General features: G+C 43.5%; 1 protein-coding gene across 1 annotated transcript in view; it reads left to right on the forward strand.

Annotated features, from left to right (window-relative positions):
- The window catches only part of LRP11 (LDL receptor related protein 11), a 35321-nt gene extending 17056 nt beyond the window's left edge, over window positions 1-18265 (forward strand). Inside the window, 3 exon segments of the mRNA XM_016185343.2 lie at window positions 1242-1466; window positions 8457-8546; window positions 15480-18265. Coding sequence (XP_016040829.2) covers window positions 1242-1466; window positions 8457-8546; window positions 15480-15634 — 470 coding nt within the window. The 3' untranslated portion in view covers window positions 15635-18265.
- Window positions 18266-20903: the final 2638 nt, after the last annotated feature.

The raw sequence follows: 20903 nt of genomic DNA on the forward strand, positions 1-20903 counted from the left end.
GCAAGGCCTCCATGTCAGAGGAAAAAAAAAAAAAAAGCAAAGTGTATACTTTTTTAATTACTTATTTTATTATTGCCACCAGAGTTATTGCTGGGGCTTTGCTTCCAGAGGTCTTTTTTTTTTTTTACATCTTTCTTTTTTCTTTTTGATAGAAACAGAGGGTAATTAGGAGGAAAGGGGGAGAGAGAGAGAGAGATAGAGAGAGAGTCTTGCAGCACTGCTTTACCACTTATGAAGCTTCCCCACTATCAGCAGGAACTAGGGGCTCGACCTTTAATCCTTGGTCATGGTAACATGTGCGATGTCCTGGATGTGCCACAGCCCAGCCCCATGTATGTTTTTTTAAAACTGGAGTTAAGATTTTGTTTTTTAATAAGGTTTAAGAAAGTCACCAGGTAGGTTGTGTCTATGTCTGAGCTATATACACTGTTAGTCTCTTTTTAAAAAATATTTTATTCCCTTTTGTTGCCCTTGTTGTTGTAGTTATTATTGTTGTTGTTATTGATGTCATCATTGTTGGATAGGACAAAGAGAAATGGAGAGTGGAAGGGAAGACAGAGAGGGGGAGAGAAAGATAGACACCTGCAGACCTGCTTCACCGCTTATGAAGCCACCCCCCCTGCAAGTGAGGAGCTAGGGGCTCGAACCCGGATCCTTTTATCAGTCTTCGTGCTTTGCGCCATCTGCACTTACCCGCTGTGCTACCACCCACTCCCTACACTGTTATTCTTTCAAAGGGGGAAGATCAGGGGCTGGGTGGTAACGCATCTGGTTAAGCACACAGTACAAAGTGCAAGGACCCATGCAAGGATCCAGGTCCAAGGCCCAGGCTCCCCACCTGCATGGGGGATGCTTCACAAGCAGTGAAGCAGGTCTGTAGGTGTCTCTCTTCCTCTCTATTGCCCCCTCTCCTCTCAGTTTCTCTATGTGCTATCCAATAAAGTGGAAAAAATGGCCGCACGGAGCAGTGGATTTGTGGAGAAATAGCTACAGGAGATTTCTCGGATTCCTGCTGAGGAAGAATGCATGACCTCAAAATCAGTTTCTTTATGTGTAACTAGAGAAAATTTAATTGTTGGAAGAGCACAGAAAACTTCTCTTCATGGGGTTCCAACATGTCTTAGACAGATGGATTATTATTCCCATACAGCCCTGACTTAGAATCTACTGTAGGCTCAGTGGGTTTAGTTCAAGGTCAGAAAAGAAGCCTAAACACTAACAGCAGTTCTCCCTTGCTCCAGTGAACCTTGAGAGGAAGGTGGTGACCCACAGGCCAACTGCTTTGCCAAGAACCAGAACCGCAGGGCCCAGTGAAGATGTGAGGAGAGAGTTCTTGTTGGAAAAATCTGAGAAATCCGCTGCCCCAAGCCAGCCATCAGTGTCATCAAACATAGAGAAGAGCAATCAGTCTGCCTTCTGGGGACCAGAGCATCTAGTGGATCCGGAGACTGACCCCACCATGTCAGGTAAGGACTTGAGGCAGGTTCTCCACGAGGACCCTCATTTTCTATGGTGAGATCAGGCTCACATGTAAGGTTATATTTGCACCATGCTAAGAACATATCTACAGAGAAAGGTGAAAATGGAGAACTTGTCTACAAAGAAAAAATCTAACATTTGTGTGATTACAAATTATAGTGACATCCACTAAATATATTTGTACAATCATGCATAAAGACATAGTCCAGAGGCACAAATATATATGTTTAAGTAAGTTTAAGGAAGTTTTGGCACCATAACAACATCAATAATAATAATAATAACCACAATAATGATAAAAATAAGGCAAGTTTAACAATTGAGGTGATTTTGGGATAAGCCACACAATCGCTACAGAGCTATATTAATCTACTCCAAACTAAACAAGTGAGTGCAAAGACATAGACTATGTCATCTTGGAATGAGTGCATAGTCAATCTTATTTATTTATAAGATTTCATTTATTTATTAATGAGAAAGATAGGAGAGAGAGAGAGAAAGAACCAGACATCACTCTGGTACATGTGCCGCCGGGGATCAAACTCAGGACCTCATGCTTGAGAGTCCAGCGCCCCAGCCACTGCGCCACGTCCCAGACCACAATAGCCAATTTTATTTATATTTTCTTTTTTAAAAAATATATAATTTTATTTATTTATTGTTGGATAGGGACAGAAAGATACTGAGAAGGGAGGGGAGATAGAGAGGAGAGAGATAAAGAGACACCTGCAGCCCTGCTTCCCCATTCATGAGGCTTTTCCCCTGCAGGTGGGGACCTGGTGCTTGAACCCAGGTCCTTATGCACTGTAATGTGTGTGCTCAACAGGAGCACCACCACCCAGCCCCCTATCTTAGCTTTTTTTTTATATATAAACTAAGACATACTTATTTTATTTTATTTATTTATGCCCTTTTTGTTGCCCTTGTTTTATTTTTGTAGTTATTATTGTTGTTATTGATGTCGTCGTCATTGTTGGATAGGATAGAGAGAAATGGTGAGAGGAGGGGAAGACAGAGAGGGGGAGAGAAAGATAGACACCTGCAGACCTGCTTCACCACCTGTGAAGTGACTCCCCTGCAGGTGGGGAGCCGGGGCTCAAACCACCAGTCCTTGTGCTTTGCGCCATGTGCGCTTAACCCGCTGCGCTACCGCCCAACTCCCCCATCTTAGATTTTAAAGCAAAGCTATTTAGACTGTAAAATATATTCTTCTGCTGAAATTTTCTATTAATCTTGGATTTATTTAGTTATTAAAGTGTATGTAAAATATATTATGCATTTATTATTCATTTTCTTTTTTTATATTTATTTATTTTATCGGAGCACTACTCAGCCCTGGCTTATGATGGCACTGGAGATTGAACCTGGGCCCTTTGGTGTCTCAAGCATTAAAGTCTTTTTGTATAACCATTATGCCATCTTCCCAACTTACACTTTTATTTTTTGAGCTAAACAACAGATAAGACAGAAATATAGATGACCACATAGCTGCATGCTTTTGAAAATATCTCTTCCATACTCAAATTCTTCATATATTTTACTATTTCTGTTTTTGTAATTTTCATTATGTTTACTTGTGGAAAATCCAGAAAATGCAAATATGAAAGAAGAATGACTTCAAGGGTCAGGGGTAGATAGCATAATGGTTATGCAAAGAGACTCTCATGCCTGAGGTTTCAAAGACCCAGGCTCAATCCCCCACACCATCATAAGCCAGAGCTGAGCAGTGCTCTGGCTAAAAAAAAGAGAGGGATGTTATGCATGCACAAATTGTATTTATTAGCAAGTATAAAACATTAATTCTCCAATAAAGAAACTAAATAAATAAATAAAAGAGAGGGAGGAGGTCGGGCTGTAGTGCAGCGGGTTAAGTGCACATGACGCGAAACTCAAGGACCAGCATAAGGATCCCCGTTGGAGCCCCTCGTTCCCCGCCTGCAGGGGAGTCGCTTAGCAAGTGGTGAAGCAGGTCTGCAGGTGTCTGTCTTTCTCTACCCATCTCTGTCTTCCCCTCCTTTCTCCATTTCTCTCTGTCCTATCTGGCAACAACAACATCAATAATAATAATAATAATAACCACAATAATGATAAAAATAAGGGCAACAAAAAAGGAAAATAAATAAACAAAACATAAAAAAGCGAGAGAGGGGGAGGGAACCGGCCATCAGGATCCCAGTTTGAGCTCCCAGATCCCCACCTGCAGCGGGGTCGTTTCATAGGTGGTGAAGCAGGTCTGCAGGTGTCTGTCTTTCTTCCTGTCTTCCCCTCCTCTCTCGATTTCTCTGTCTTATCCAACAACAACAGCAATAACAACAACAAAAATTGTAAAACGGAAAAAATGTAAAAAAAAAAAAATAGATAATGACTTCAAGTATTTGGTTTTTTTATATATATTTAAATATTTACTTGTTCCTTTTTATTGCCCTTGTTGTTTTATTGTTGTGGTTATTATTATTGTTGTTGTCATCACTGATGTCGTCATTGTTCGATAGGACAGAGAGAAATGGAGAGAGGAGGGGAAGACAGAGTGGGAGAGATAAAGACAGACACCTGCAGACCTGCTTCACTGCTTATGAAGTGACTCCCCTGCAGGTGGAGAGCGGGGGGCTCGAACTGGGATCCTTACACCATCCTTGCGCTTTGCACCACCTGCGCTTAACCTGCTGCGCTACCGCGTGACTCCCTACTTCTAGTATTTGTGACTGGGGCGGCAGCTCCCTGGTGAAAGCTCATCCCTTCCGTGTATGAGATTGAGGGCTTAATCCCCAGTACCACGTGAAAATACAAAGGACAGAGACAAGTGGAACTAAGTGATGCAGTACTGTTTTGGTCTTTCTCTTTAAGATGTGAAATAGGGACTGGGCAGTGGTACTCCTCTTTGAGTGCACATGCTACAGTGCTCCCAGGCCCTTCCTGCAGATTGGGGGGGCGGGGGGGGGGGGTCATGAGCGGTGAAGTAGGTCTGCAGGTGTCTCTATCTTTTTATCTCCCTACCTCTTTTTTTTTTTTAAATATTTATTTTATTTATTTATTCCCTTTTGTTGCCCTTGTTGTTTTATTGTTGTAGTTATTATTGTTGTTGTCGTTGTTGGATAGGACAGAGAGAAATGGAGAGAGGAGGGGAAGACAGAGAGGGGGAGAGAAAGATAGACACCTGCAGACCTGCTTCACCGCCTGTGAAGCGACTCCCCTGCAGGTGGGGAGCCGGGGGCTCGGAACCGGGATCCTTATGCCGGTCCTTGTGCTTTGCGCCACCTGCGCTTAACCCGCTGCGCTACAGCCCGACTCCCATCTTCCTACCTCTTTCTCCCTTCTCTTTGTCCTGTCAAGACATTAAGAAAGTGGGGGTCAGGGGCTCAAACCTGAGTCTTTATGCACTAGAACATGTGCGCTCAACCAGGCTCAACCATACAGCAATAACCCCCCTCAGAATAACTTTTAATATTTTGGAATATGTCCTTCTGATATTTTATTTCTTTATTTTGTAGATTTTAAGTGTCTCCCTCCAAATAAATAGATGTGCAAATTTTCCACCAAGTGGTGTTTTTGGTTGGTTGGTTGGTTGGTTGGTTGGTTGGTTGGTTGGTTGGTTCAGGGTAAACACACTTGAGATAAGTTTCTGTTCTGTTTCTTGTTTGTACGGCCACCTAGTGGACAACTTGTTTTCTCCACATAGAAAGTTTACTTAGAAACCACAGACACCTAAGAAATAGAGCCTGGGGATATCAGGGATAAAGAGTTTATAGAGGGGGTTTGGGCAGTAGCTCAGCGGGTTAAGCGCACGTGGCGCAAAGCACAAGGGCTGCCCGGTTTGAGCCCCCGGCTCCACACCTGTAGGGGAGTCGCTTCACAAGTGGTGAAGCAGGCCTGCAGGTGTCTTGTCTTTCTCTCCCCCTCTCTCTCCATTTCTTCCCCTCCTCTCTCCATTTCTCTCTGTCCTATCCAACAACGACGACATCAATAACTACAATTAAAAAAAAAAAAACAAGGGCAACAAAAAAAGGAATAATTTTTTTTTAAAGAGTTTATGGAGGAGGGGGCTGGGCGGTAGCGCATGTGACGCAAAGCACAAGGACCGCCGTAAGGATCCCGGTTCGAGCCCCCGGCGGGTCGCTTCATGGGCGGTGAAGCAGGTCTACAAGTGTCTTTCTCTCCTCCGCTCTCAATTTCTCTCTGTCCTATACAATAACAACTACACTACAACAACAAGGCCAACAAATTAGGCACCAAGCCCCAGTGATAACACTGGAGGCAAAAAAAAAAAAGTCAGACAAATAATAATTATTATAATAAATTGTTGCTATCTACTGTGTCTCTAAGCGCTTTAGGAAAATTTTTAAAAATTTTAAAAAAGAGTTTATGAAGGGGGCTTACCTGCAGTGGTAAAGCAGTGCTGCATGTATCTCTCTGTCTTTCTCCCTCTTTACCTTCTTCTTCTTGATTTTTGACTATCTCTATCCAAACAATAAATAAAGTTTTTTTTTAATTCAAAAAAAAAAGTCTATGGAGAGAAGTGAGTTCTCAGAAGCCAGGAGAGATGACCTCTTGCTGCTTCACTGTAGCAGAGGCCTATGTGCACATGAATGAACTGAGTGAGACGGGCTAGAGGGAAAAAGGCAGGTCTCACCATCAGGTTCCACTCTTGACTGCTTGTAGAGCTTTGTGAAAGTGGTTTCATATCTCTGAACTTCAGTTCCCCCATCAGCTACTAAGGGGTTTCACAGCTTCATGAGTGGTGAAGCAGGACTGCAGGTGTCTCTCTCCCCCTCTCTATCACTCCCTCCCTCTTGACTTCTCTCCCTGTCTCTCTGTCTCTATCCAATAAATCAATTAAATTATTTTTAAAGGAATTTTTAAAAGATTTTTCTTAAAAAAAAAAAAAATTTTCTTGGGGGCAGGGCAGTAGTTCCATGGGTTAAACACACACAGTGCGAATTGCAAGGACCGGCGCAAGGATCCCAGTTGGAGGCTCCAGCTTCCCACCTATGGGGAGGGGATGGTCGCTCACAAGAGATGAAGCAAGTCTGTAGGTGTCTGTCTCCCCCTTCTGTTTTCCCCTCCTCTCTCAATTTCTCTCTGTCCTATCCAACAACAACAGTGGGGGAGAAGATGGCCTCTAGGAGCAGGGGATTCGTAGTGCAGGCTCCAAGCCCCAGCAATAACCCTGGAGGCAAAAAGTAAAATTTTTAAAATAATAATAAATTAAAAATATTTTTCTTTATATGGAAAACTGAGAAGTGTTATGCATATAAAAACTATTGTATTTACTGTTGAATGTAAAACATGAATCCCCCAATAAAGAAATGAAAAAATACGTATATTTTTTTCTTATCAGAGAGGGGAGGAGAGACACCAAGGCACTACCTCACTAACCACCGTGTTAGTTTCATTTATCCCTCCCTGACTTTGCTGCTCTCATGTGAGCTGGGAGTCAAGACCAAGGGCCGACAGACAGAAGGAATGCCCTCTACCTGCTGAACTACCTTCTAGGCCCCGAGAACTTTTTTTTATAAATGGCTAGGATGCTACAGGAAAGACAGTTTCCGCGACAGCCTGATACAGCGCACAGCTGAATAGCCTGCTGTGCTCCAACTTGGTAGCAAGAATCACCAGGTTGTCAGATGGGTGGAAGATCCAGTGTAAAGACACTGCTTGGTTGGGGGCCGGGTGCTAGGATTCATAAAAGTAATTTCTGCATAGGATGGAAAGAAATATAACTCAGATGATATTAATAAAAATAGAAATTGTAATAATAATCATGTACTGAATTCATCTTCTATGTAAACTACCTGAGTAAAATGAGAAATGCAATGCAGAACCAAAATAAAATTGTTGGTTTTGTTAATTAAAAGAGAGAGCGCTCCCTCTTAGTTCCTTGGCAAGCACACAGCATGGTCTACCGGGTGAACGGTGAGGAGGGACAGTTTCGTTGTCTGTGTCAGTTGGCAGGCAGAGACAGAAGCTTTGGAGAACTCTGGAAGGGAGACCCAGATGTTTTTTTTTTTTTTCCCCAAGTGTTATTTCCAACTTCCTCCCAGAACATGTCTGCATGTTCTATGGGAAAATGAAATTAAAACAACTTCCCTTTGTAACTTCAACACCTCCAGAGAATCTGTAACTAACTCTGCACAGTAGGTCATACAGAATGGGAGGTGGGGCGTGGTCAAGGAGGTGGTGCCCTGGATAAAGCATTGGACTCTTCAAGCAGAAGAGGAGGGGAGATTATTTCCTAAGACATTGCCTCTTTCAGAAAGATCATCGCCAAAATGAATTATTTGCAAAAGCAAGTGATGGGGTGTTGTCAGGTTTAGCCCTTGAGAACAACCTGGAATGGAATGTGTGAAATGGAAGCACTTCTCTGTGGCCTTCTATATGCTGAGGCCCAGGAAGAGTGATTCAGGCTGGGAAATTACAGAGACATTTTTCCAGGCATCTTAGAGAGACAGGACAAATTCTCCAGAGCCCAATTCTGAGGGCTCCTGTGCTCACTGCCCTCCCCCTAACACCCAGCCATCCAGACCCTCCATCACTTTACAGACTCTCCCAGGAAGAGAAGGCAATTAAGAAAATACTCTTTGAGGAGGTCAGGCAGTAGCACAGTGGGTTAAGCACACATGGCACAAGGCACAAGGACCGGCATAAGGATCCAGGTCCAAGCCCCCAGCTCCCCACCTGCAGGGGAGTCGCTTCACAGGCGGTGAAGCAGGTCTGCAGGTGTCTAACTTTCTCTCCCCCTCTCTGTCTTCCCCTCCTCTCTCCGTTTCTCTCTGTCCTATCCAACAACGATGACATCAACAACAACAACAACAATAACTACAACAGTGAAAAACAACAAGGGCAACAAAAGGGAAAATAAATATTTTTTTAAAATTTTAAAAGAAAGAAGTCCTATAGTCCTTTCTTTAAGTTGTATTTTCATGCCTAGTTCCTGAAGTTTCTGATGCCCCTTCAGTATAAGTTATGTTTGTTTTCTGCAGGTTCCTTGGAGAAGAAAAGAAAAGAGAAAAATCACATGTTTGAGGCAAAGAGTGATCAAAGACGACAGGAACGCCCAGCTCCAGAAGCAGGTAGTACACACTTTGGAGACTCACTGGGGGCCAGTCAGTGGCACAGCTGGTTAAACACACGTGTTTCAACACACAAGGACCTGTGTTCCAGCCCCTAGTTCCCACCTGCAGGGGAAAAGCTTCAAGTGGTTAAACAGGGCTGCAGTGTCTGTTTCTTTTCCTGTCTATCTTCCCTCATCTCTCAGTTTCTGTCTCTACACAATAATTAATTAATTAATTTAAACAAACAAACAAAAAAAAGCTCACTGCATGGTGTCAACCAGGACTGAAGAACCTTTTTCCTGCCAAGGACCATTTGGATAATTATAACATCATGTTGGGCTAGACAAAATTTCCAACTTAAAAAATGGAGCACTTGGGGGTCGGGTGGTAGCACAGCAGGGTTAAGCACACATGGTGCAAAGCACAAGGATCGGCGTAAGGAACCCAGTTGGAGCCCCCCTGGGTCCCCACTTATAGAGGGGTCGCTTCACAAGTGGTGAAGCAGGTCTGCAGATGTCTATCTTTTTTCTCCTCCTCTCTGTCTTCCCCTGCTCTCTCCATTTCTATCATACCCAATAACAACGACAATAACAACAACAACGATAAACAACAAGGTCAACAAAAGGGAAAAAATAGTCTCCAGGAGCAGTGGATTCATAGTGCAGGCACTGAGCCCCAGCAATAACCACTAGAGACAAAAGAAAGAAAAAAAATCAAGCACTTATTGAATTACCAGTCATGTCTGCAGTTGCGTTGGCAAGGCCAGACCAAATGATTTCATAGGCTGTTTACAAACATCCCCTGCCCCTGGTTTGTGTTTCTTCCTGTAAACATCTGTAGAACCAGACATCTTCTAGTTGAGGCTGTGAGAAAAAGCTGCCAGAGTTTATGGCATGAGCAGCCCGTGTCATCTTTCCCCTTTGGGCTCTTCCCTTCTATGAATCTCAGCTTCTTTTTTTTTTTTTTATAAGTTTTGGGACTAGAGCAGCTCTGGAGGTGGTGCAGTGGATAAAGTGCTGAGCCCTCTAACATGAGGTCCTGAGTTCAGTCCCAGGCAACAGTGATGCTCAGGCCCTCTCTTCCACCTCTTACTCATAGATAAGGTTTTTGTTTTTTTTAATTGCCACCAAAGTTACTGCTGGGGTTCAGTCCCTGGTGGCTGTTTTTTCCTTCTTTCTTCTTCTTCATTTGATATGACAGATAGAATTAAGAGGATCGAGGGAGATAAAGAAACAAAAAGACACACACATCTTTTGCTTCATCACTTATGAAGCCTTCTCCATGCAGGTGGGAACCCGAGGCTTGAACCTGGGTCCTTGCATTCAGCCAGGTGCATTACCACCTGGCCCCAGTATTTTTTTTTTCTTAAATAAGGGCTGGGGAGACAAGCATAATAATTATGCAAAAAAAAAAAAAAAAAAACCCTCTCATGCCGAGTCAGGCAGTAGCGCAGCGGGTTAAGCACAGGTGGCGCAAAGCACAAGCATAAGGAACCCGGTTCGAGCCCCCGGCTCCCCACGTGCAGGGGAGTCGCTTCACAGGCGGTGAAGCAGATCTGCAGGTGTCTGTCTTTCTCTCCCCTTCTTGGTCTTCCCCTCCTCTCTCCATTTCTCTCTGTCATACCCAAAAATAATAACTACAACAATAAAAACCAACAAGGGCAACAAAAAGGGAATAATAAATATTAAAAAAAAAACCCTCTCATGCCTAAGGTCCCAGGTTCAGTCCCCAGCAGCACCATAAGTCAGAGGTGAACAATGATCTTGTCTCTGTCTCTCTCTTAAAATCGTTGACACATGGGCACATGTACCAATTTCATTTTTTATATCTTTTTAAATTTATTATTGGATACAGACAGAGAGAAATTGAGAGGGGAGGGGGAATAGAAAGGGAGAGAGACAGAGAGACACCTGCAGCCCTGCTTCACTGCTCATGAAGCTTTCCTCCTGCAGGTGGGGATCAGGGGTATGAACCTGGGTCCTTGCACACCGTAATGTGTTCACTTAACCAGGTGTGCCACTGCCTGGCCCCTCCTATATGTATAAAATAAAAGATATATTTTAAAAAGGAATTGATGAGCTAGAGAAGCCCTGCAATCCCCCCCAGGTGTAACATTTCAAGGACAGAGCTCATGGCATGGTGATTAGTACCATGGACTTCAAAGTCAGGTGCCCAGGTTCACACCTTGGTGCACCACTGAACTCTGGCTTGTTGATGTCCTTATTAGTCAGGAGATAAAACTATAGCAGCTTCGGGGAGTCAGGTGGTAACGCAGCAGGTTAAGTACACATGGTGCAAAGCACAATGGCCTGTGTAAGGATCCTGGTTCGAGCCCCCAGCTCCTCACCTGCAGGGGAGTCACTTTACAGGTGGTGAAGCAGGTGAATATATATATTTTTAATTCATCTCATTTAACTTTTTTTTTTGTTCACTGCCACCAGGTTTATTGGTGAGGCTTGGTGCCTACATGATGAAGCCACCACTACTGGTGGCCTTTTCTTTTTTCCTTTTCTCTCTCTTTTTTTTAATATTTATTTATCCCCTTTTGTTGCCCTTGTTGTTTTTATTGTTGTTGTTGTTATTGATGTCATCGTTGTTGGATAGGACAGAGAGAAATGGCAAGAGGAGGGGAAAACACAGAGGGAGAGAAAGACAGACACCTGCAGACCTGCTCCACCGCTTGTGAAGCGACGCCCCGCAGATGGGGAGCCGGGGGGCTCGAACCGGGATCCTTACGCCAGTCCTTGCGCTTTGTGCCACGTGTGCTTAACCCGCTGCGCTACCGCTTGACGCCTTTTTTCTTTTTGACAGAGCTAGAATTTGAGAGGGAAGAGGAAGATAGAGAAAAAGAGACACCTGTAGCATGCTTCATGGTTTGTGAAGCTTCTCCCCTGCAGGTGGGTAGCCAGGACTTGATCCCAGGACCTTAAGCATGGTAATATGAGCCATCTCTCAGGTGTGCAACCACCCAGACACCCCATTTAGCTTTGGGAACAGTATCATAGTGGCCCTGGAGCTCCACCATTTGCTACGCATATTAAACAAGTCGCTTCCTGCTCGATGCCTTATCCCTTCACTTGTGAAATAGGGCTCATAGTACCACCTCATACGGAGGTGGGGAGAAAGAGATGATTCGAGCTCTGAAGCACTAAGAACAATGTTGGCCCTCTTTAGCACTGGCTCCCTGTCTTTCAGCAGCAACATTTAGCTCAGTGTCAGGCACAAGACTTTTTATTTTTTATTTTTTGCCTTCAGGGTTATCACAGGGGTTCGGTGCCTACACTATGAATCCACTGCTCCTGACAGCCATTTTTATTTATTTATGTATTTACTTATTTATTTTGGATAGGACAGAGAGAACTTGAGAGGGGAGGGGAAGATAGAGAGGGAGAAAGACAGACAACTGCAGACCTGCTTCACCACTTGTAAGTGACCCCCCCCCCCCACAGGTGGGGAGTGGAGTGGGGGCTTGAACTGGGATTCTGCTCGGGTCCTTGCACTTCGTACTATGTGCACTTCACCCGATGCACCACCACCCCCTCCCTATCCCGGCCCTCCAGGCACAAGACTCTGAATAATGAATCAATTAATGAAGAGTAGTGTGCAGTCAGTGTTTGCAATGGAGAATCTTGTTCTAGTTCCACCTGTTGGCCAGACCACAGCAGCTAAAAATAGGCCATGTTTTCACTTTTGACTGTAGACTAAGAATAGACACTGCTGAGCTTGGGAGTTGAGCGGTTACGCAGCGGGTTAAGCGCAGGTGGCGCAAAGCGCAAGGACCGGCGAAAGGTTCCCGGTTCGAGCCCCTGGCTCCCCACCTGCAGGGGAGTTGCTTCACAAGCGGTGAAGCAGGTCTGCAGGTGTCTAACTTTCTCTCCCCCTCTCTGTCTTCCCCTCATCTATTTCTCTCTCTCCTATCCAACAACAACAATAACTACAACAATAAAACAAGAGCAACAAAATAAATATTAAAAATTAAAAAAAAAAGAAAGAAAAAAGAAACTGCTGAGCTTGATAAGGAATGCCGGTCTGGTACGTGAAGAACTCCTGTAAGTCTCTAGAGGCTGCTTCTCCCTAAGGAGGTTTTAGAACCACCCTGTGTGTGCAAAACCCCATGAAGGACAAGAGAGGACTTTTCCTCCATGGATGACCCTGAGCCAATATTACTCCTGCATATTTTGAGGTTTGTTTTCAGCTATGGTCCCACTAGTTAAGAGTATACTCCCGGGGAGTTGGGCGGTAGTGCAGCGGGTTAAGCACAAGGACCGGGGTAAGGATCCCAGTTCAAGTCCCCCGGCTTCCCACCTACAGGGGCGTCTTCACAAGCGGTGAAGCAGGCCTGCAGGTGTCTGTTTTTCTCTCCCCCTCTGTCTTCCCCTCCTCTGGCCATTTCTCTCTGTCCTATCCAACAATGACGACATCAATTAACCACAACAATGTTAAACAACAAAGGTAACATAAGGGAAAATAAATAAATGTTAAAAAAAAAAAAAAAAGTATACTCCTTTGAGTTGGAAAAAGAAATAACTTTTTCTTAAAGCTCTAACCAGAACAAGAAAGCAAGAGCTAGTTCATAGTTCCATTTATTTATTTATTTTATTGCAGCCCGGGTTATCTGTCACTCCTAGTGGCCATTTTGTCTTTTGTCTTTCTTATTTCTATTTTATTAAATAGGACAGAGAGAAATTGAGAGGGGAGGGAGATAAGAGAGGAAGAAGAGAGAGAGACACCTGTAGACTTGCTTCACAGCTCGTTAATCATCTCCCCTGCAGGTGGGGACCAGAGTCTCAAACCCAGGGACTTGTGCACGGTGATCTGTGTCCTTAACTAGGTACACCACCACCTAGCCCCCTAGTCCACAATTATTTTAACAGGGACTGATCGGGACTGGGGGGGACATCTCAGTGTAAAGAGCACAGGACTTGCTAGCATGGGACCCCAGTGCCCCCAAATCCTTTCCCCAGCACTACTATACCACAGAGCTGTGCTCTCTCATAAAAATAAATATTTACGGAGTCGGACGGTAGTGCAGTGAGTTAAGAGCACGTGGCGCAAAGCACAAGGACAGGCGTAAGAATCCCAGTTCCAGCCCCTGGCTCCCCACCTTCGGGGGAGTCGCTTCATAAGCAGGGAAGCAGGTCTGCAGGTGTCTGTCTTTCTCTCCCCCTCTGTCTTCCCCTCCCTTCTCCATTTCTCTGTCCTATCTAACAATGACAAAACCAGTAACAACAATAATAATTACAACAACAATAAAAAACAAGGGCAACAAAAGGGAAAATAAATAAAATTTTTTTTTTAATTTTAAAAAAGAAAGCAGCCAGGTGATGGTGCATCTGGTTGGATACACATGATACTATGTACAAAGACCTGGGTTCAAGCCTCCAGTCCCCACCTGCAGAAGGGAAGCTTCATAAGTGGTGAAGCAGGGCTGCAGTTATTGGTCGGTGTTCCCCCCCCCCCTCTCTCTAGCTCCCCTTTGCCTCTCAATCTCTGTCTCTATCCAAAAACAAAAGACAAAAATATCAAAAAGAGAGAACAGGGCCAGATAGGTCACCTAGTAGGGTGCATGCCATGGGTTCTAGCCTCAACACTAAAAGAGCTGTTACGGCTTCTTCACATGGGAAGCTCTGGAGCTGTAGTATCTCCCCTTCTCTACTTCTGTCCCTCATCTGAATGGAAAAGCAGCCTAGAGAGCTGGGGAGACAGTATAATGGTTATGCAGAAAGACGGTCATACCGAAGGCTCCAGGATCCCAGGTTCAACCCCCAGCACCACTATAAACCAGATCTCTCTGTATCTGTCTCATTAAAACAAATATTTAAAAAAAAAAAAAAAAAGGCAGGGAGCTGGGTGGTGGCACACCAGGCTAAGGGGACTCACATAAGGATCTCAGTTCAAGCCCCCAGCTCCCCATCTGAAGGGGGGGGTCATTTCACAAGCGGTAAAGCAGGTCTGCAGGTGTTTATCTTTTCCTCTCCCTATCCCCCCCCCTTCCCTCTCAATTTCTCTGTCCTATTCAATAAAATGGAACAAATGGCCACCAGGAGCAGCGGATTCATAGTGCCTGCGCCAAGCCCCAGCAATAACCCTGGTGGCATAAAAAATAATAATAAAAAAAGCAACCTAGAAGTGATGACCTTTCGTGAGCAAGCCCCCAGCCCCTCAAAAATAAAATGAGCATTTATGAATGTGTAAATTTAATCAGTGACCACACTTAAACAGTTTCCTGTAGTCACAATTTCTCTTTACAGAATCTGAATTATAATTGATCATAAGAACAATCTGGGGGGTCGGGCGGTAGCACAGCAGGTTAAGCGCACGTGGCACAAAGCACAAGGACTGGCGTTAGGATCCCTGTTTGAGCCCCCAGCCCCCCACCTGCAGGGGAGTCACTTCACAGGCGGTGAAGCAGGTCTACAGGTGTCTTTCTCTCCCCCTCTCTGTCTTCCCCTCCTCTCTCCATTTCTCTCTGTCCTATCCAACAACGATCAACATCAACAACAATAATAACCACAACAAGGCTACAACAACAAGGGCAACAAAAGAGGAAAAAAATGGCCTCCAGGAGCGGTGGATTCATGGTGCAGGCACTGAGCCCCAGCAATAACCCTGGAGGCTAAAAAAAAAAAAAAAAGAACAATCTCACAGTGCCATTTGTACCAACTGATATATAGATTCTGCCGGAACCTGGTAGAAAAATGTGACTTTAAAGAAATCTGTGTTAGAGGTTTAAACCTACAACTCACAAGCTCTGAGCTCTTAAACCAGCCATTTAATCTCTTTATGCCTGTTAATCAACAAAATAGTGGTAATACAAGGACCTACTTAACACAAGTACCTTATCTGAGCTGTTCAGATTAGATAGTCTATGCAAAGCGTTTGTCACACGGTGGATCGCAGCTACCATTGTTAATCACCGGACCACCTTTCCCACACCTAACCTTTCCACAGGTGCAGTGTTACCCCTGGCACTGGGTTTGGCGATCACTGCTTTCCTGCTTCTCATGGTTGTTTGCCGACTACGACTGGTCAGACAGAAACTGAAAAAGGCTCATCCCATAACATCTGAGGAATCTGACTACCTAATCAATGGGATGTATCTGTAATATTAAGGATAATTTAAATAGCTGGGGGGGGGGGGCAAAGATAGTTCCCTTATAAATTCCTTTTTTAAATTTTACTAGTGATTTGGTAACGATTGACAAGATTGAGGAATAAGAGGGGTATGGTTCCATACTATTCCCACCACCAAAGTTCCACATCCCCTCCCCTCCAGTAGAAGCTTCTCTATCCCTCTGGGAATATGGACCAAAGATCTTTATGGGGTGCAGAAGGTGGGAGTCTGACTTCTGTAACTGCTTCTCCACTGGACACAGGCATTGACAAGTTGATCCATACTCTCAGCCTGTTTCTGTCTTTCCCTAGTGGGGCAGGGCTCTGGAGAGGTGAGATTCTAGGACATATTGGTGAGGTCATCTGCCCAGGGAGGTCAGGTTAGCCTCATGGTAGCATCTGCAATTTGGTGGTTGAAAGCATTAAGATATAAAGCAGAACAAATTGTTCTAATAATCAGGAACCTAAAGGTAAGAACATAGCACATGAGATTTGAGGTCTTCGTGTTAGAAGCTAGGGAGTCTATTTTAGGTATATTCTAAGAGGCTTGTGACTTTACTCATTTTTGCCTGAGCCCAACAGCTAACATGCAGGTGAGCTAAAAGTATTGTCTGGGAAGATGGTGTCAAGAGTTGGGATTAGGACTAGAATCTCCTGTTTTTATCTGGGTTAAGAAAACTACTGAGAACCCAGATGATTCTGCAAAACCCCAAATCTTTGTTCTAATTGTTGAAAAACTTTCCTTGGGGAAATGTGTAATATCTTGAAATTCAGAGGTCCATGTGATGAAAGGCTTTTGCAAATTCTAATTCTCATTTATGTAAGCTGTCCCTGAAAACAGAAATTCGTATTAGGCAAGATAGATTTCGAATGGCAATTTTAGTTAACCCATTCTTCTCAGAATCCAGCTGCTGGCCTCCAGCAGCCCTGGTTGACTTTTTGTAACTTTCCCTTGTTCTGTAATCCTCCTCTTTCTACTTGAAACTTCCTATGCTCTCCTTTTTTTTTTCTCCCCTTGAAGACCTGCTTCTGTTAATTTTTTTTTTTTTAACCTTCAATGAGATGTTACCTTTGGCAGGACTATCTATGTGCTAATCTTATAACAACAGTGAGGCCTCAGGGAAGGTGAATGTGAATTATTATTGATGACCTTTGGGAGATTTAAAAAAAAATTGATTTGGGATTAGAAATACCTCAACAAGGCCATGAAATGAGATAGGAAATCAAGCTAGAAGCAAAGAACCCGCCAGGTCAAACATTTTAAGAGGGACCAGGCAGGCAGTGGCAAAGCCAGTACAGCAATGTTACAGTGTGCAAGGACCCAGGTTCAAGCCCCCAACCCTCACCTGCAAGGGAGAGGCTTCATGAGCAGTGAGATAGTATTGTAGATGTCTCTCTCTCCCTCTATTATCTCCTCCTTGCGTCTCAATTTGTCTCTTTCCAAAATAAATATTTTTTTGGGAAAAGAAGTTTTAACAAACTTTTCTGAGGACAAATGAATCCATGTGTTCTTCCATCTACTTTGCATCGTCTGATGGCCCAGGACCCATCAGTTGATTTATACTGTCACCAGTTTTGAACAAAATTCGGTATTGAAGGGGAAAAAAATGTATTCAAAATGGAAAGCAGAATGCCCAGTGGACTTTTGGGTACAGTTTCTGTCAAAATGTTACATGTTAATTACCAGTAGTTCTTTCATCCAATGGAATGAGCCATTTTTTCCATTATTTAATGCAATAGAACTTATATTGTAACAATTCGCTAATGCCAAGTGTATGTTTCCCAGAGTAGAAAAGTTTTGCACAGATTCATCTTTACAGGAAATTGACATTTATTCAATAGTTTAGCATCTCTTCACAATTAATCTGTGGGCCTTAAAGGCAAATTATTCCGTCATCACTTAATGCCAAGACAATCCCCATTCTTAGCAATTGTCCTTAGAAGAATAGAGTACAATGGCTAGCTACATTCACAGGATGATCCTGTTTACAGAATATGATTTTTTCAGTACAGTAGTTAAGTCCTTAAATACCTGGCAATAGTTAGATTGAACCTGAAGCAGCTTGTTCCTAAGAATTTATTAATAAAGAGCAAATAGCTCTAGGGAAAAAAAAAGTTATGGGGGCCGGGCAGTGGCGCACCTGGTTAAGCACACACAGTATGAAGTGCAAGGATCTGGGTTCGAGCCCCCAGCTCCCCACCTGCAGGGAGTCGCTTCACAAGTAGTGAAGCAGGTCTGCAGGTGTCTATTTTTCTCTGCCCCTCTCTATCTTTGCCTCCCAATTTCTCTGTCCTATCCAGTAAAATGGAAGGGGGGGGGGAAGCCATTTCCTGAGAAATCTAAGCATTTTGTTGAAAGTTTAAAAAGAAGCTAAGATTGAAATTTCTCAAGGGCAGTTAGCGAGATGAGTGTGTGGAAGATAATGGTGAAGTTTGTTTCTATAGGGAGGAGGAGGTCATTCAGACCAAATCAACCACATCCTGATGAGGCATGCACCTTTCAGCATTTCTTTTCTAGAGGAGGAAAGTAAACACAATTCAGTGTTGCTACGTGTTGACAGACTTGTGAAACTCCATGACTGTGTGTACAATATTACTTTAATAAATTGTATTTTCTTCTTAAACCTCTTTCGTGACTTTTTTTAAAGATTTTATTTATGAGAAAGAGAGGAGGAGAGAGAAAGAACCAGACATCACTCTGGCACACGTGCTGCCGGGGATCGAACACAGGACCTCATGCTTGAGAGTCCAAAGCTTTACCACTGCGCCACCTCCCTGACCACCTTTCAGGACTTTTTAATATGATCCTAAATTCCTAATATTTACTAAATTACCTGGCTTAATCAAACCAACTACAGTTTTAAAAAGGGAGCGATTAAGTGTTGAAGATAGTGTTCAGGGTGTGAACAAAATGTCTTCAGCAAGAACACACACAAAGATCCAGGTTCAAGCCCCCTGGCTCCCCACCTGCAGAGGGGTCACTTCACAGGTGGTGAAGTAGATCTGTAGTTCTCTCTATCTCCCCCTCCTCTCAATTTCTATCAAATAAATCAGAAAAAAAAAATAGCCACAGGAACAGTGGATTCGTAGTGTGAGCACCCAGCCCCCGTGATCACCCTGGAGGCAAAAAAAAAAAAAAAAAAGTCCTCAGCTTCCTGAAGCCAGTAGTTCACTGTGCTTTCAAACTTAAGATGTCCCTACGTTTGTCATCACTCTTCCTTTGGATGAAAGGCAATTTTCTGCGATGCCCATCCTATGGGGATATTCCACCTGAGGGAGAACTGTTCATATCTAGTGGTGCCAATTCATCCTGAAAGGGAAGAGGAGAGGGAGGAAGAGAGATGAGAGACAGGGCAAGAGGAGTCACAGGCCTGGTAGCACAGCTCTGGTAATGCCTCCCATCATGCATGAGGGCGCTTCACAAGTCCGAGCCCAATTCAGTTAAAAAGATGGAGCCTGGGGTCCTAGTAGAGCATGTGTTACAATGATGAAAGACCTGGGATCAAAGCCCCGGTTCCCACCTGCAGCAGAAAAGTTTCCTAAGTGGTGAAGCAATGCTGCAAGTCTCTCTTCTTTGTCTCCTCTTAGCTCCCCTCCCCTCATTTTTTTTTTTTTTTTAACCAGAGTACCACTTAGCTCTGGCTGCTGGTGATGCAGGGAATTGAACATGAAACCTCAGAAATGAGATTCTTTGCATAATCATTATGCCCTCAATTTCTGTCTCTATCAAACTAATTAAATATTTTAAAAAGGGAGAAAGAAAAGGAGCTTGCAGTGGGCAACCAAGAACTGCTGTTGTAGCAGGATCCGAAAGATTATAATGGAGTGATCAGACTTACCTTCCTTTTTATTATATTACAATATGCAGGCACAGTCTCCCCTGGGCTGCATGAGCCGACTGGCCTTTCTTAAGCAGATTTTCTTTTTTTCATTTAATATATATTTATTTTCCCTTTTCTCACCCATGTTTTTGTTGTTGTTGTTATTAATGTTGTCATTGTTAGATAGGACAGAGAGAAATGGAGAGAGGCGGCGAAGACAGAGAGGGGGAGAGATAGACACCTGAAGACCTGCTTCACCGCCTGTGAAGCGACTCCCCTGCAGGTGGGGAGCAGGGACTCGAACCGGGATCTTTATATGCTTTGCGCCACCTGCGCTTAGCCCCACTGCTCTACTGCCTGACTCCAAGATTTTCTAACTAGCATTTTATTTGAACTACCCTTTAAGTATAATGGGAACTAAACACACAGCTTCCTAGAAAATAAATCAAGAGAGGTAAAACTGATTCATCAGAACTCATTTGCCTTACTGAATATAGTTCTAGGAAGAGATCAACAATCTGCAAAAATTTTAGCAATTACCTAAGTTGTGTGGCCTTTTGAACCCCATTTAGAACGTTTTTGGATTTCTTCATATTTGTTATCTCATGTATACTACTAGAATTGTCACAATAAAAAATTATCACAATAAGTTTTTTTTTTCCCCAAAGGATTTTATTAATGGTGGTTCGGGAGGTGCTGCAGTGGATAAAGTATTGGACTCTCAAATATGAGATCCCAAGTTCAATCCCTGGCAGCACATGTAGGAGAGTAATATCTGATTTTTTCTCTCTCCCCTCCTTTCTCATTAATCAATAAATAAAATGTTTAAAAATCCATCACTTCTTTTTTTTAAATTTTTTAAAATATTTTATTTATTTATTCCCTTTTATTGCCCTTGTTGTTTTATTGTTGTAGTTATTATTGTCGTCGTTGTTGGATAGGACAGAGAGAAATGGAGAGAGGAGGGGAAGACAGAGAGGAGGAGAAAAAGATAGACACCTGCAGACCTGCTTCACCGCCTGTGAAGCGACTCCCCTGCAGGTGGGGAGCCGGGGTTCGAACCGGGATCCTTATGCCGGTCCTTGTGCTTTGCGCCACCTGCGCTTAACCCGCTGCGCTACAGCCCGACTCCCAAAATCCATCACTTCTATCAATACTTGCTTAAAATCCATTTCTGCTCGGTTGACATTTAAATTTTTTACTGGGCTAGGTAGATAATATAATGGTTATGCAAAAAGGCTCAAAGGTCCAAGGTTCATTCCCCAGCACCACCATAAGGCAAAGCTGAGCAGTGCTTTGGTAAATAAATAAATAAATAAAAGCAGTTTCCTTAAATTTTTTTTATATTAAAATTTTACTTAATCAAGTCCAAGAGCAATGTTTGGTAAAGGCCTTGTCTACACCAATGAGGTGGCACTTCTGTCAATTTATAAACCGTCCC

The sequence above is a fragment of the Erinaceus europaeus genome, chromosome 13 (genome assembly GCF_950295315.1).
Source record: "Erinaceus europaeus chromosome 13, mEriEur2.1, whole genome shotgun sequence".
Taxonomy (NCBI): Eukaryota; Metazoa; Chordata; class Mammalia; order Eulipotyphla; family Erinaceidae; genus Erinaceus; species Erinaceus europaeus.